This window comes from Dryobates pubescens, chromosome 24 (genome assembly GCF_014839835.1).
Source record: "Dryobates pubescens isolate bDryPub1 chromosome 24, bDryPub1.pri, whole genome shotgun sequence".
Lineage (NCBI taxonomy): Eukaryota > Metazoa > Chordata > Aves > Piciformes > Picidae > Dryobates > Dryobates pubescens.
The window spans coordinates 16326515-16342325 of NC_071635.1; the positions used below are offsets into that span (position 1 = coordinate 16326515).

The following is a 15811-nucleotide window of genomic DNA, read 5'->3' on the forward strand; positions in this document are numbered from 1 at the left end:
AAGAGTGATGGATGAAGGCCTTGGGCAGCTGCTCCCCTGGGAGGTGTCCCTGCCCATGGCAGGGTGACCTAAGGAAGGGCACCCAGGAGCACATCCAGGGGGGTTGGAAGCTCTGCAGAGCAGGAGGCTCCAGCACCTCCCTGGGCAGCCTGCTCCAGTGCCACCATTACCTTTTAAGATCCCCCCTGGGGATTTAAAGGGGAGGGGGCAAAAGAAACCCAGTGGCTTGGGGGGGTTTAACTTCCTGGTGTGGAGCTAGGCCAGAAATCCTTGTGGCTGCAGAGCATTTCCTGGCAGATGTGTGAGGCCTGAGCTGTCCTTTCAGCCTTCCAAACCATCTCCTCTTCCAGGTCTCCTCCTCCAGCACCTGCCTTGAGCCAAGCAGATGAAGATGAAGTCACCTGGGGGAGCGAGGAGCTGCCCATGGAGGCAGCCAGCCAGGAGCCTCCCACTGAAGGCAAGGACTGGGCCAGAGCAAGCGGTGGCAGGCTGCACTACATCAGGATCAGTGACACAGGCTGCCAGAGGGGGCTTTGCCCAGGCCCTGGATGTGTTCTGAGGGTGTCAGGAGAGGTGAAGTGGGAGAGGGAGCAGCTGGAAAGGCTCTTGGGAGCTGGGGGCCAGAAGAGGAGCACAGAAGGGCAAGAGTGGAGCTGGAGCAGGGAGGAGGCCAGCTGAGGTGCTCCCTGCCACAGAGCATGTCTGGCCCAGCTGCAGCAGAGAGGGGGGGTGACTCCAAGCTGGACTGAGATGAGCCAGGAGGAGGAAATCCTTCCCCATGAGGGTGCTGAGACACTGGAGCAGGTTGCCCAGGGAAGGTGTGGGGGATCTGAGCTTGGGAGTGGTGAAAGCCAGGTTGGAGAGCTCAGAGCAGGCTGCCAGGAGCTGAAGGGCTGCAGGAGAGGTGGGGAGGGGCTTGGGACAAGGGCTGAGAGTCACCCACTGCCAGCTGCCATCACTTCACACTCCAGGGAGATCTGTCTGCAGCCTTCCCTGGATGTTGAGCTGCTGGAAGGTGTCCAGAGAAGGGCAACAAAGCTGGGGAGGGGTCTGGGGCACAGGGCTGGGGAGGGGGCTGGGGCACAGCCCTGTGAGGAGAGGCTGAGGGAGCTGGGGTTGCTTAGCCTGCAAAAGAGGAGGCTCAGGGGAGACCTTCTTGCTCTCTGCAACTACCTGCAGGGAGGTTGGAGCCAGCTGGGGGTTGGTCTCTTCTGCCAGGCCCCCAGCAGCAGAACAAGAGGACACAGTCTCAAGCTGTGCCAGGGGAGGTTTAGGCTGGAGGGGAGGAAGAAATTCTGCATAGAGGGAGAGATTGGCCATGGGAATGAGCTGCCCAGGGAGGTGGTGGAGTCCCCATCCCTGGAGGTGTTCAGGAAGAGCCTGGCTGAGGCCCTTGGTGCCATGGCTGAGTTGATCAGATGGTGCTGGGGGAGAGGTTGGACTTGGTGAGCTCTGAGGTCTTTTCCAGCCTGGTTGGTTCTGTGACTCTCTGAGACCTCTGTGTTCTCCCTGGTGGATGGAGGGGGTGGGGAGCAAGCAGGGGGCAGAGTGCTGAGCAGCCAGAAGCAAAGGCAGCAGCTCGCTGCTGGCTCCCTGCTGGCACTGGCTGAGCCCTTTCCTTGTGCACCTCTTGTTCTGCTGCCAGGTTGCCCTTCAGTGCCAAGTGAAGAGCTCTCTGCCCTCCCTACTGTGAATGTGCTGCCTGGGGGCAAGTACTCAGGGGCCCAGCTGAAGTCGGTGATCAGGATGCTGCGTGGATTGCTGGAACAGGGAGTCCCTTCCAAAGAGATTGAGGTGAGGCCCTCTTTGCCCTCCTGCTGAGGCTGGAGTGAGCCACTCCTTGGCCTTTCAGTCCTTGCTGTCTGCCAGGAAAGAGTCAGAAGTGGGATGTCTGCTCAGCAGTGCCTGGAGTTAACAGCACAGCCCTTTGATGTGCAGCTCTGGAGGGGGTGAAAAGCCTTCAGGCTTCCCTCCCCTTCCAAGCAGCAGCTGCTGAGGGAGGAGACTGGCTGGAGCTGGGGGTTAAGCTCTGAAGTTCTCTCTGCATCATTCTTGCTTCTGCTGAATGGCCAAAGGAATGAATGTGAGGGTTGCCAGGCTCACAGGGGCTCAAGCTGCAGAGCACCTAAAGGAGCTCTGCAAAGCCCTCAGGCAGCTGTGTTACACCAGCTCTGGGCAGGGAGAATGGGAGAAAGTCCTTCCTGGGGAGACACTTAGCATCCCCTTAGCTGTGGGGGATTGGATTCCTCCCTGGGACTGAGGGGTTTGGCATAGCCACACTGGGAGCTGGTAAATGGCTTGGGCCTGTTCAAGGCCTGCTTCCACAGCTCCAGAGGGCTGGAGCTGCTCTGCCATGAGGGCAGGCTGAGAGAGCTGGGGGTGGGCAGGCTGAGAGAGCTGGGGGTGGGCAGGCTGAGAGAGCTGGGGGTGGGGAGGCTGAGAGAGCTGGAGGTGGGCAGGCTGGAGCCTCCTCTTCTCCAGGTTGAACATCCCCAGCTCTCTCAGCCTCTCCTCACAGGGCTGTGCCCCAGAGCCCTCCCCAGCCTTGTGCTCCTCTCTGGACACATTGAAGTCACTCAGGTCTCATTGCTTTCACATGCTGGAAGGTGTCCAGAGCAGGGCCAGGCGGAGGAGCAGAGGGCTGGAGCTGCTCTGAGCACAGCCTGAGAGAGTTGGGGTTGTGCAGGCTGCAGAGAAGGCTCCCAGGAGACCTTCTGGTGGCCTTCCAGGAGCTGCAGGGGGCTGCAAGAGAGCTGGGGAGGGACTTTGGAGGGGGTGAGGGAGGGCTAGGAGTGGGGGGGCTGGAGCAGAAGTAGAAGTGGGGAGCTGGAGATTGGCTGTGAGGAAGAAGTTGTTGGCCAGGAGGGTGGTGAGAGCCTGGCCCAGGCTGCCCAGGGAGGTGGTGGAAGCCTCCTGGCTGGAGGTGTTTGCAGCCAGGCTGGAGGTGGCTGTGAGCAACCTGCTGTGGTGTGAGGTGTCCCTGCCCAGGGCAGGGGGCTGGGGCTGGCTGAGCCTGGAGCTCCCTTCCAGCCCTGGCAGTGATTCTGTGAGCTCTTAGCACTTGCCACACTCAGCTCTTTCTAATGCACCCTGACCTCCTTCCTTCCAGAACCTGCAGGAGCTAAAGCCTCTGGATCAGTGCTTGGTTGGCCAAGCAAAGGAGAACAGGAAAAAGAACAGATACAAAAACATTCTTCCTTGTAAGTCCCAACCAGTCCACAGCTCCCTGCTGACACTTGGCCAGATGAATGGGAGCAGCAGTGGGGTGGTTTGATCCCCAGTCCCAGTTCTGCTGCTCAGGAGGGCAGAGAGAGAGAGGCATCTGCCTCTACCTTCTGCACACTCAATGCACACATTCCTAAAGCAGTGGGAGGTTGGTGAGCAGTTGGCTGCTGCAGAGCACAGGGAGGGATGCTCCCAGAACAGTCAGGTTGTCCCTGTGTGGAGGTGGCAGAGCCCTGGGGCAGGCTGCCCAGGGGGGTTGTGGAGTCTCCTTCCCTGGAGGCTTTCCAACCCCACCTGGATTCACCCCTGGGTGACCTGCCCTGGGTGCCCCTGCTCTGGCAGGGGAGCTGCACTTGATCACCTCTAGAGGTCCCTTCCCACCCCTAATGCTCTGTGACTCTGTGTCCTAAACTGGAGGCAGAGAGGGTTTGTCCCCTTTGGCCCCTGTCAAGCTGGGCACCCAGAGAGGTGTGCTGCTGGCAGCAGAGGTCCTGCAGCACTGCTCTGTGTGGGGGGCAGGGAGAGGGCTGACAAGGCTTAGTTGTGGCTGGCTGAGAAGCAGCCAGCCTGAGCTCCAGAGCAGCTGCAGTTCACACCTGTGCCCTGAGGCACCACATCTGTAGCTCCTTGAACACCTCCAGAGCTGGGGACTCCACCTCCAGGCCGTGGACCCTGCCTGCTTCTTGAGGTCTCTGCCCCAGCCAGCTGCTGCTTCAGCCACACTGGGAGCTGGCCTGAGGCAGCCACTGCAGGCAAGGTCAAACTACATCTGGGAGGGGGGAGGCTGAGGGAGCTGGGCTTGCTTAGTCTGGAGAAGGCCTCCTGAGGGGAGACCTCCTTGCTCTCTGCAGCTCCCTGAGAGGAGGCTGCAGTGAGGCTGAGGTTGGCCTCCTCTGAGTAACACTGAGGAGCTGGAGCAGGGCCAGGGAAGGGCAAGAAAGGTGGGGAAGGGTCTGGAGAAGAGGGCTGGGGAGGAGCAGCTGAGGGAGCTGGGGGTGGGGAGTGTGGAGCAGAGGAGGCTGAGGGAGACCTCCTTGCTCTCTGCAGCTCCCTGAGAGGAGGCTGCAGCCAGGGGGGGTTGGGCTCTGCTCCCCAGGAACAAGGGCCAGGAGGAGAGGCAATGGCCTCAGGCTGCCCCAGGGGAGGCTTAGGTTGGAGAGGAGGAAGAATTTCTGTGCTGCCAGAGTGGCAGAGGCTGCCCAGGGAGGTGGTGGAGTCCCCATGGCTGAAGGAGCTCCAGCAAGCTGTGGCCATGGCACCTCTGGCCAGGGTTTGGTGGCCATGGTGGGGTTGGGTTGGAGGTTGGGCTGGGTGAGCCTGGAGGCCTTTCCCAACCCAAACACTTCCACAGGAAGAGGAGGCTGAGGGAGACCTCCTTGCTCTCTGCAGCTCCCTGAGAGGAGGCTGCAGCCAGGGGGGGTTGGGCTCTGCTCCCCAGGAACAAGGGCCAGGAGGAGAGGCAATGGCCTCAGGCTGCCCCAGGGGAGGCTCAGGTTGGAGAGGAGGGAAAGTTTCTCCCATTCATCAAGTACAAGGAGGACAGTGAGGTCCTGGAGCATGTCCAGAGGGGAGCAACCAGGCTGGTGAGGGGTTTGGAGGGCATCCTATGAGGAGCAGCTGAGGGAGCTGGGGTTGTGTAGCCTGGGGGCTGAGGGAGACCTCCTTGCTCTCCGAGCTTGCTGAGAGGAGGCTGCAGCGAGGTGAGGGTTGGGCTCTGCTCCCAAGTGTCTGACATGAGAAGGGGAGGCAGTGGCCTGAAAGTGTGCCAGGGGAGGCTTAGGCTGGAGAGGAGGAAAGATTTCTTTGCTGCAGGAGTGGTCAGGGCTTGGCAGAGGCTGCCCAGGGGGGTGCTGGAGCCCCCATGGCTGGGGGCGTTCCAGCAGCAGTCGATGTGGTGCTTCAGGACGCGCTCGGGGCGGGGGGGGGGGGGTGTCACGGCCGCTGGGTTGTGGTTGGGCCTGGCCCTCTCCAAGCTCTTTCCCAAGCTCTGTGTGGGTGTGGAAGGCTCAGCCTCTCTGTGCTGGGGGGTGCCCACCTCACCCCGTGGCCTTTCTGTCCCCCTGTGCACCGCAGACGACAGCACCAGGGTGCCCCTGGGGCGGGAGGGAGGCTACATCAACGCCAGCTTCATCCGCATGCCCGTGGGCGCCGAAGAGTTTGTCTACATCGCCTGCCAGGGGCCCCTGCCCGCCACCGTGGCAGACTTCTGGCAGATGGTGTGGGAGCAGGAGTGCAGTGTGATTGCCATGATGACTCAGGAGGTGGAAGGAGAGAAGATCAAGTGCCAGCGGTACTGGCCGGAGGCGCTCCACAGCAGCACCCTGGTCGGCCAGCGCCTGCGGCTGGCCCTCGTCGGGCTGCAGCAGCTCCAGGGCTTCGTCCTCAGGGTGCTGCAGCTGGAGGAGATCCAGGTGGGTGCAGCTCACCCTGCCTGCTGGGAGCTTTAGTGGAGCAGGTGGTGCTGGGTGATAGGCTGGACTCAGTGGTCTCGAGGGTCTTTTCCAACCTGGTTAATTCCAGTCCATTCTGTTCCACTCCATTCCTATTCCACTCCACTCTGTTCCTATTCCACTCCACTCTGTTCCTATTCTATTCCACTCCATTCCTATTCCATTCCACTCCATTTCACTCCATTCCACTCCTATCCCACTCCACTCCCATCCCATCCCACCCCACTCCCATCCCACCCCACTCCCATCCCACTCCACTCCCATCCCATCCCACCCCACTCCCACTCCCCTCCCCTCCCATCCCACTCCCCTCCCCTCCCATCCCACTCCCCTCCCCTCCCATCCCCCTCCCCTCCCCCTCCCCTCCCCCTCCCCTCCCACTCCCCTCCCACTCCCCTCCCCTCCCACTCCCCTCCCCTCCCACTCCCCTCCCCTCCCACTCCCATTCCATCCCACTCCTATCCCATCCCATCCCACCCCACTCCCATCCCACTCCACTCCCATCCCATCCCACCCCACTCCCACTCCCCTCCCCTCCCATCCCACTCCCCTCCCCTCCCATCCCACTCCCCTCCCCTCCCATCCCCCTCCCCTCCCACTCCCCTCCCACTCCCCTCCCCTCCCACTCCCCTCCCCTCCCACTCCCCTCCACTCCCACTCCCATCCCATCCCACTCCTATCCCATCCCACCCCACTCCCATCCCACTCCACTCCCATTCCACTCCCCTCCCATCCCACTCCCCTCCCCTCCCCTCCCCTCCCATCCCACTCCCCTCCCATCCCACTCCCCTCCCATCCCACTCCCCTCCCATCCCACTCCACTCCCATCCCACTCCACTCCCACCCCATTCTATCCCATCCCATTCCACTCCTATCCTACCCTGTTCTATTCTATTCTATTCCATTCTGTTCCATTCCATTCCATTTCACTCCATTCCTATTCCATTCCATTCCCATTCCATTCCATTCCATTCCACCTGCAGCCAGAGCAGGGAGAGCAGCAGCACAGGGAGGGGATTCTGCCCCTCTGCTCTGCTCTGCTCAGCCCCCACCTGCAGCACTGTCTCCAGCTCTGGGGCCCCCAGCACAAGGACCTGGAGCTGCTGGAGAGGCTCCAGAGGAGGCCACAGAGATGAGCAGAGGCTGCAGAGCCTCCCCTGTGGGGCCAGGCTGGGAGAGCTGGGGCTGAGCAGCCTGGAGAAGGCTGCAGGGAGACCTCAGAGCAGCTTCCAGTGCCTGAAGGGCTCCAGGAGAGCTGGGGAGGGACTCTGGGCAAGGGCTGGCAGTGCCAGGCTGAGGAACAATGGCTTTGAGCTGGGAGAGGAGAGACTGAGAGTGGAGAGGAGGAAGAGATCCTTGAGAGTGAGGCTGGGGAGACTCTGGCACAGGCTGCCCAGGGAGGCTGTGGACACCTCCTGCCTCATGGCCTTGAGCAAGCTGGGGCTGGTGGGAGGTGTCCACGGGGGTTGGAACTGGATGATCCTTGAGGTCCCTTCCAACCTAAACCATCCTCTGAATCTATTTTTATCCTCCCACTTCTTGGCCTTCCTGCTCTCAGCTGCAGTGTCTGCAGCAGGAGGGAAGTGGAGCCTCCCTTCCTTGCCCAGGGGTCACTGCTGGGCAGCTCTTCCTCACTGCAGCTGCTCTGTGACCATCACAGAGGGTGGCAGCTGGGCCAGGAGGTGATCCCATTCTGCTAATGAGACTCAGAATCTTGGCCCCCTTCATCCTTTGGCCCCAGAAACCATGCAGAGGGGGATGAAATTCCTGGATAATCAAGTCTGGCTGCTCCATTGCTCTGTGGGATCAGCTCAGCTGGCACAGTGACCCTGCTGCCAGCCACTTGCTTCCCTGGCTCTGTTCAGTTTAGGTCAGTGGTCCTGGCTGAGGTACACCTGGGCACATCCCTGGCTTCTGAGAAGGCTTCCTTTGGGAACTTACAGGCACCCCAGGCTGGAAAGTGGGCAGCAGAGCAAGCCCTGGGGGTGCTGGGTGGCAGCAGCTGGAGAGGAGGCAGGGGGTGGGCAGAGGGCAAGGAGGGCAGCAGCAGCCTGGGCTGGAGCAGCAGTGGTGTGGGCAGCAGGAGCAGGGCAGGGATTGTGCCCCTGGGCTCAGCACTGGGGAGGCCACAGCTTGAGGGCTGGGCTCAGCTTTGGGCTCCTGGCTGCAAGAAGGAGCTTGAGGAGCTGGAGCAGGGCCAGGGAAGGGCAAGAAAGGTGGGGAAGGGTCTGGGGAAGAGGGCTGGGGAGGAGCAGCTGAGGGAGCTGGGGGTGGGGAGTGTGGAGCAGAGGAGGCTGAGGGAGACCTCCTTGCTCTCTGCAGCTCCCTGAGAGGAGGCTGCAGCCAGGGGGGGTTGGGCTCTGCTCCCCAGGAACAAGGGCCAGGAGGAGAGGCAATGGCCTCAGGCTGCCCCAGGGGAGGCTCAGGTTGGAGAGGAGAAGAAACTTCTTGGCTGCAAGGGTTCTGCCAGCCTGGCCCAGGCTGCCCAGGGAGGGGGTTGGATGCCCATCCCTGGAGGGGTTTCAGAGCTGTGGTGCTGAGGCCATGGCTCAGCCCCAGCCTGGGCAGAGGCACAGCAGGGTTGGAGTGGATGCTCTCCAAGGTCTTCTCCCACCCAGAGCATCCTCCCGGCTGCCCTTCCGCTGTGCCCACGCCTGACTCCCTGTCCTTGTCACACCTCAGACAGGGGAAGTGAGGCACATCTCCCACCTCAACTTCACTGCCTGGCCTGACCACGACACCCCCTCCCAGCCAGAGGAGCTGCTCACCTTCATCTCCTACATGAGACACCTGCACAGGGCAGGGCCCATCGTCACCCACTGCAGCGCCGGCATCGGCCGCTCCGGGACCCTCATCTGCATCGACGTCGTCCTGGGCCTGATCAGCAGGGACCTGGAGGTGAGGGCTCAGCAGGGGGGGCTGAGCTGAGCTGAGCTGGGCCTGACTGGCAGGAAATGTCTCCCCTGGGATCTCTGTGGTTGTTCTCAGGCCTGGGTGCACAGTGGGATGGGAGCAGCCCTGAAGGAAGAGGCTTGGGGGTGTTGGGTGCTGAGCGGCTCCCCGGGAGCCGGCAGTGCCTCCTGCAGCCCTGCAGGCAGCTGTGTGCTGTGTGCCAGGGCAGGGTGGGCAGAGGGCAGCAGAGGGGATTCTGCCCCTGGGCTCTGCTCTGCTCAGACCTCAGCTCCAACCCTGCCTCCAGCTCTGCTGTCCCCAGCAGAAGGACACAGAGCTGCTGGAGAGAGGCCAGAGGAGGCCACAGAGATGCTGCCAGGGCTGGAGCAGCTCTGCTGGGAGCACAGGCTGAGGGAGCTGGGGCTGTGCAGCCTGCAGAGGAGAAGGCTCCAGGGGCTCCTCAGAGCTGCTGCCAGGAGCTGAAGGGATCCTGCAGGGAGGCTGCAGAGGAACTGCTCCTGAGGGGGTCTGGAGCCAGGTCAAGGGGGAAGGGTTTGGAGCTGAGGCAGAGCAGGGTTAGGAAGTTCTTCAGTGTGAGGGTGGGGAGACACTGGCACAGGTTGCCCAGAGAGGCTGTGGCTGCCTCCTCCCTGGAGGAGCTCAAGGCCAGGCTGGATGAGGCCTTGAGCTGCCTGGGGCTGGTGGGAGGTGTCCCTGCCCATGGCAGGGGGCTGGAGCTGGGTGAGCCTTGAGCTCCCTTCCAACCCAACCCATGCTGTGTCACTCTGTGTCTGTATTGCTCAGTCTACCAAGCCTGCCCAGGCTGTGCTGAGCTGTCTCTTGTTTCCCTAAGTGTCCCCTGTGGCTGGTTGGGTTCCTTGGGGGGGGAGGGGACTCCTGCACTGCAGGTTTCTCTTTCCCCTGACTGCCTTCCCTCCTCTGGCAGTTCGACATCTCGGACCTGGTGCGAACCATGCGGCTGCAGCGGCACGGGATGGTGCAGACAGAGGTGAGGCTGGCAGCTCAGGGCAAGGCTCTGCACCACCACCTCCCAGCTGCCAGGAGGCTGCTGAGGTGCTCACCACCAGCACCACCCTCTCTGTGCCCCTCTCCTGCTGTAGCTGAGTGCCAGGGGCTGCACTTTGGCCACAGCAACCCCAGGCAGTGCCACAGGCTGGGGGCAGAGTGGCTGAGAGCAGCCAGGCAGAGAGGGAGCTGGGGGTGCTGGGGGAGAGCAGCTGAAGAGGAGCCTGCAGTGTGCCCAGGGGGCCAAGAAGGCCAAGGGCAGCCTGGCCTGGGTCAGGCAGAGTGTGGCCAGCAGGAGCAGGGAAGTCCTTGTGCCCTGTGCTCAGCACTGCTGAGGCCACAGCTTGAGTCCTGTGTCCAGCTCTGGGCTCCTGAGGGTAGGAAAGAGGTTGAGCTGCTGGAAGGTGTCCAGAGAAGGGCAACAAAGCTGGGGAGGGGTCTGGGGCACAGGGCTGGGGAGGGGTCTGGGGCACAGGGCTGGGGAGGGGTCTGGGGCACAGCCCTGTGAGGAGAGGCTGAGGGAGCTGGGGTTGCTTAGCCTGCAGAAGAGGAGGCTCAGGGGAGACCTTCTTGCTCTCTGCAGCTCCCTGCAGGGAGGTTGGAGCCAGCTGGGGGTTGGTGTCTTCTGCCAGGCCCCCAGCAGCAGAACAAGAGGACACAGTCTCAAGCTGTGCCAGGGGAGGTTTAGGCTGGAGGGGAGGAGAAAGGTCTTCATAGAATGAGAGATTGGCCATTGGGATGTGCTGCCCAGGGAGGTGGTGGAGTCCCCATCCCTGGAGGGGTTCAGGAGGAGACTTGATAGGGTGCTTGGTGCCATGGGTTAGTTGATTAGGTTGTGTTGGATGATAGGTTGGACTTGATGATCTTGAAGGTCTCTTCCAACCTGGTCTGGTCTATTTCTATTTCTATTCTATTCTATTCCATTCTATTCTATCCCATTCCATTCTATCCCATTCCATTCTATCCCATTCCATTCTATCCCATCCCATTCTATCCCATCCCATTCTATCCCATCCCATTCCATTCTATCCCATCCCATTCTCTCCCATCCCATCCCATTCTCTCCCATCCCATCCCATTCTCTCCCATCCCATCCCATCCCATCCCATGGAGGCAGCAGCCCAGGGGCCCTGACCTGCCTCCTGCCTTCCTCCCCCGTGCAGGATCAGTACATTTTCTGCTATCAAGTCGTCCTCTACGTCCTCAATCGGCTCCAGCAGGAGGAGCAGCAGAAGGCCACGTAGGAGTGCTTGGAAAACCAGGCAGCAAGGACCCCCCCCAGAGGCTTCCATGAGTTTCCTTTCCCCTCCCAACGTTCCCCAGCCCCTTCCTCCTGCTGTCTGCTCTTCCAGAGCCTCTCCATCACCCCAAGCAAGGTACAGAGTCCAAAGGGGAAAGGGAGACCTTGTCCTGGCACCATCATCATCATCTGCAGCCCCATGGACACAGCTGAGGGCTTTGGCTTTGTGTTTTTGTTTGGTTGGTTGTTTTTTGTTTTGTTTTTTTTAATGTACAAGAAGTAAATAATATTTAATAAAGCTGCACATGTGGGGGGGGGACTTTTCTTTGTTCTTTTGGCAGCTTCCTCCCTGCTGGGATAAAAGAAACAAGCAAACAAAAAAATCAAATAAAGAAGGAAAATTAAAAAATGAAAATAAAATTGACTGAAGGAAAAAAAAAAAATCAAATGAAAAATGAAAGTAAAAAAATGAACATAAAATTCACTGAAGGAAAAAAAAAATCAAATGAAAAATGAAAGTAAAAAAATGAACATAAAATTAACTGAAGGAAAAAAAAATCAAATGAAAAATGAAAGTAAAAAAATGAACATAAAATTAACTAAAGGAAAAAACAAAATGAAAAAATGAAAGTAAAACAATGAAAATAAAATTAACTAAAGGAAAAAAAATCAAATGAAAAATGAAAGTAAAAAAATGAACATAAAATTAACTGAAGGAAAAAAAAATCAAATGAAAAATGAAAGTAAAAAAATGAAAATTAAATTAACTAAAGAAAAAAATCAAATGAAAAATGAAAGTAAAAAAATGAAAATAAAATTGACTGAAGGGAAAAAAAAATCAAATGAAAAATGAAAGTAAAAAAATGAAAATTAAATTAACTAAAGAAAAAATCAAATGAAAAATGAAAGTAAAAAACTGAAAATAAAATTAAAGGAAAAAATTCAAATGAAAAATGAAAATTTAAAAATTAAAATAAAGTTAACTAAATTTTAAAAATCAAATGAGAAATGAAAGTAAAAAAATGAAAATAAAATTAACTAAAGAAGAAAACCCAAATAAAAATGAAAATAAAAAAATGAAAATAAAATTAACTGAAGGAAAAAAAAATCAAATGAAAACTGAAAGTAAAAAAATGAAAATAAAATTAACTAAAGGAAAAAAGATCAAATGAAAAATGAAAGTAAAAAAATGAACATAAAATTAACTGAAGGAAAAAAAAATCAAATGAAAAATGAAAGTAAAAAAATGAAAATAAAATTAACTAAAGAGAAAAAAAATGAAAAATGAAAGTAAAAAAATGAAAATAAAATTAACTAAAGAAAAAAATCAAATGAAAAATGAAAATTAAAAAATGAAAATAAAGTTAACTAAATTTAAAAAAATCAAATGAAAAATGAAAGTAAAATAAAATAAAATTAACTAAAGGAAAAAATCAAATGAAAAATGAAAGTAAAAAAATGAAAATAAAATTAAAGAAAAAAAAATAAAAATGAAAGTAAAAAAAATGAAAATAAAATTAACTGAAGGAAAAAAATCAAATGAAAAATGAAAGTTAAAAAATGAAAATAAAATTAACTGAAGGAAAAAATCAAATAAAAATGAAAGTAAAAGAATGAAAATAAAATTAACTGAAGGAAAAAATTCAAATGAAAAATGAAAATTTAAAAATGAAAATAAAGTTAACTAAATTTAAAAAATCAAATGAAAAATGAAAGTAAAAAAATGAAAATAAAATTAACTGAAGGAAAAAATCAAATGAAAAATGAAAATTTAAAAATGAAAATAAAGTTAACTAAATTTAAAAAAATCAAATGAAAAATGAAAGTAAAAAAAATAAAATTAACTAAAGGAAAAAAATCAAATGAAAAATGAAAGTAAAAAAGGAAAATAAAATTAAAGAAAAAAACAAATAAAAATGAAAGTTAAAAAAATGAAAATAAAATTAACTGAAGGAAAAAAATCAAATGAAAAATGAAAGTTAAAAAATGAAAATAAAATTAACTGAAGGAAAAAAAATCAAATTAAAAATGAAAGTAAAAAAATGAAAAAAATTAACTGAAGGAAAAAATCAAATGAAAAATGAAAATAAAAATGAAAATAAAATTAACTGAAGGAAAAAATCAAATAAAAATGAAAGTAAAAAAATAAAAATAAAATTAACTAAAGGAAAAAAATCAAATGAAAAATGAAACTTAAAAAATGAAAATAAAGTTAACTAAAGAAAAAAAAACATAAAAATGAAAGTAAAAAAATGAAAATAAAATTAACTGAAGGAAAAAAATCAAATGAAAAATGAAAATAAAAATGAAAATAAAATTAACTAAAGGAAAAAAATCAAATAAAAATGAAAGTAAAAAATGATAATAAAATTAAGGAAAAAATCCCCCAGCACAGCACACAGCCCCCAGGGCTCCCCCAGGGCTCCCCCAGCACAGCACCCAGTCCCCCAGGGCTCCCCCAGCACAGCACCCAGCCCCCCAGGGCTCATCCAGGGCTCCCCCAGCACAGCACCCAGCCCCCCAGGGCTCCCCCAGCACAGCACACAGCCCCCCAGGGCTTATCCAGCACAGCACCCAGCCCCCCAGGGCTCCCCCAGCACCCCACACAGCCCCCCAGGGCTTATCCAGCACAGCACCCAGCCCCCCAGGGCTCACCCAGGGCTCCCCCAGCACAGCACCCAGTCCCCCAGGGCTCCCCCAGCACAGCACCCAGCCCCCCAGGGCTCATCCAGGGCTCCCCCAGCACAGCACCCAGCCCCCCAGGGCTCCCCCAGCACAGCACACAGCCCCCCAGGGCTTATCCAGCACAGCACCCAGCCCCCCAGGGCTCCCCCAGCACCCCACACAGCCCCCCAGGGCTTATCCAGCACAGCACCCAGCCCCCCAGGGCTCACCCAGGGCTCCCCCAGCACAGCACCCAGTCCCCCAGGGCTCCCCCAGCACAGCACCCAGCCCCCCAGGGCTCACCCAGGGCTCCCCCAGCACAGCACCCAGCCCCCCAGGGCTCCCCCAGCACCCCACACAGCCCCCCAGGGCTTATCCAGCACAGCACACAGCCCCCCAGGGCTCACCCAGGGCTCCCCCAGCACAGCACCCAGTCCCCCAGGGCTCCCCCAGCACAGCACCCAGTCCCCCAGGGCTCACCCAGGGCTCCCCCAGCACAGCACCCAGTCCCCCAGGGCTCCCCCAGCACAGCACCCAGCCCCCCAGGGCTCCCCCAGCACAGCACCCAGTTCCCCAGGGCTCCCCCAGCACAGCACCCAGTCCCCCAGGGCTCACCCAGGGCTCCCCCAGCACAGCACCCAGCCCCCCAGGGCTCAGCCAGCACTCCACACAGCCCCCCAGGGCTCCCCCAGCACAGCCCCCAGCCCCCCAGGGCTCAGCCAGCACCCCACACAGCCCCCCAGGGCTTATCCAGCACAGCACCCAGCCCCCCAGCGCTCAGCCAGGGCTCCCCCAGCACAGCACCCAGCCCCCCAGGGCTCATCCAGGGCTCCCCCAGCACAGCCCCCAGCCCCACAGGGCTCAGCCAGCACCCCACACAGCCCCCCAGGGCTCATCCAGGGCTCCCCCAGCACAGCACCCAGCCCCCCAGGGCTCCCCCATCACAGCACCCAGCCCCCCAGGGCTCCCCCAGCACAGCACCCAGCCCCCCAGGGCTCAGCCAGCACCCCACACAGCCCCCCAGGGCTTATCCAGCACAGCACCCAGCCCCCCAGGGCTCACCCAGGGCTCCCCCAGCACAGAGGGTCAGGCCAGATGAGGGCTGATCCATGGGCAGCAAGGGCCTGGCACACTCTCAGCCTGCTCTGGCTCCCCATGGGACAGAATCTGTGCCCCAGGGGCTCCCTGGGCTCCCTGCTCTCAGGCCTCCAGGAGCTCTGCTGTGCCAGGGCTGCTCCTGTTGGTGCTGCAGCTCCAGCAGGCAGTGCGGAGCTCCAGCCAAGCTCCTCTCCCTTTTGGCTGGAAGGGTTGTGGCCAGCAGATGGCTTTGCTTTGGAAGAGGAGAAGGCCACAAAGCCCTTCCCCAGGGTCTTTTCCCTCTGGTATTTCCCTGTGTGTCCCCAAAAGCTCAGCCTCTGGCAGCTCACTGCTGGCACATGAAGTGCCTGGCAGGACCCTGCAGCTGCTCAGCCTCCCTGCAGGCTCAGAGCACAGCCCTCAGCCTTTGACTGCTCACCCTTGGGCCAGGCCAAGGGGACTGCCCCCAGGCAAGGCTTCAGCACATGGCTCCCTGGCTTGCTGCAAGGAAACAAAGCTGCTGGAGCCGGGGGCCGAGGCTCCAGAAGGTGAACATCCAACCATCACCCCCTGCCAGCTCAAAGCTGCCTTCCTCTGAGCAGCTAATGGAGCAGAGGAGGGAGGAGAACCTCTCTGGATGAGCAAGGAGCTGCTGGGAAAACTCAGAGTGGTCAGGGCTGGAAGGGAGCTCAAGGCTCAGCCAGTGCCAGCCCCCTGCCAACCCCTACCTGGCTGCAGCCACCAAGCCCTGGCCCCAGGTGCCGTGGGCACAGCTTGCTGGAGCTCCTCCAGCCATGGGGACTCCACCACCTCCCTGGGCAGCCTCTGCCAGGCCCTGACCACTCTGGCAGCACAGAAATTCTTCCTCCTCTCCAACCTAAGCCTCCCCTGGGGCAGCCTGAGGCCATTGCCTCTCCTCCTGGCCCTTGTTCCTGGGGAGCAGAGCCCAACCCCCCCTGGCTGCAGCCTCCTCTCAGGGAGCTGCAGAGAGCAAGGAGGTCTCCCTCAGCCTCCTCTGCTCCACACTCCCCACCCCCAGCTCCCTCAGCTGCTCCTCCCCAGCCCTCTTCCCCAGACCCTTCCCCACCTTTCCTGCCCTTCCCTGGCCCTGCTCCAGCTCCTCAAGCTCCTTCCTTGCAGCCAGGAGCCCAAAGCTGAGCCCAGCCCTCAAGCTGTGGCCTCCCCAGTGCTGAGCCCAGGGGCACAATCCCTGCCCTGCTCCTGCTGCCCACACCAC

At 56.6% G+C, this 15811-nt stretch overlaps 1 protein-coding gene across 1 annotated transcript in view; it reads left to right on the forward strand.

The window, feature by feature from the left end:
• PTPN13 (protein tyrosine phosphatase non-receptor type 13) overlaps nt 1-10995 on the forward strand; it is a 161889-nt gene extending 150894 nt beyond the window's left edge. Inside the window, exons 41-47 of the mRNA XM_054172520.1 lie at nt 351-457; nt 1646-1794; nt 3110-3200; nt 5299-5636; nt 8358-8573; nt 9514-9576; nt 10757-10995. Coding sequence (XP_054028495.1) covers nt 351-457; nt 1646-1794; nt 3110-3200; nt 5299-5636; nt 8358-8573; nt 9514-9576; nt 10757-10837 — 1045 coding nt within the window. The 3' untranslated portion in view covers nt 10838-10995. The remainder of the gene's footprint in view (nt 1-350; nt 458-1645; nt 1795-3109; nt 3201-5298; nt 5637-8357; nt 8574-9513; nt 9577-10756) is intronic.
• Nucleotides 10996-15811: the final 4816 nt, after the last annotated feature.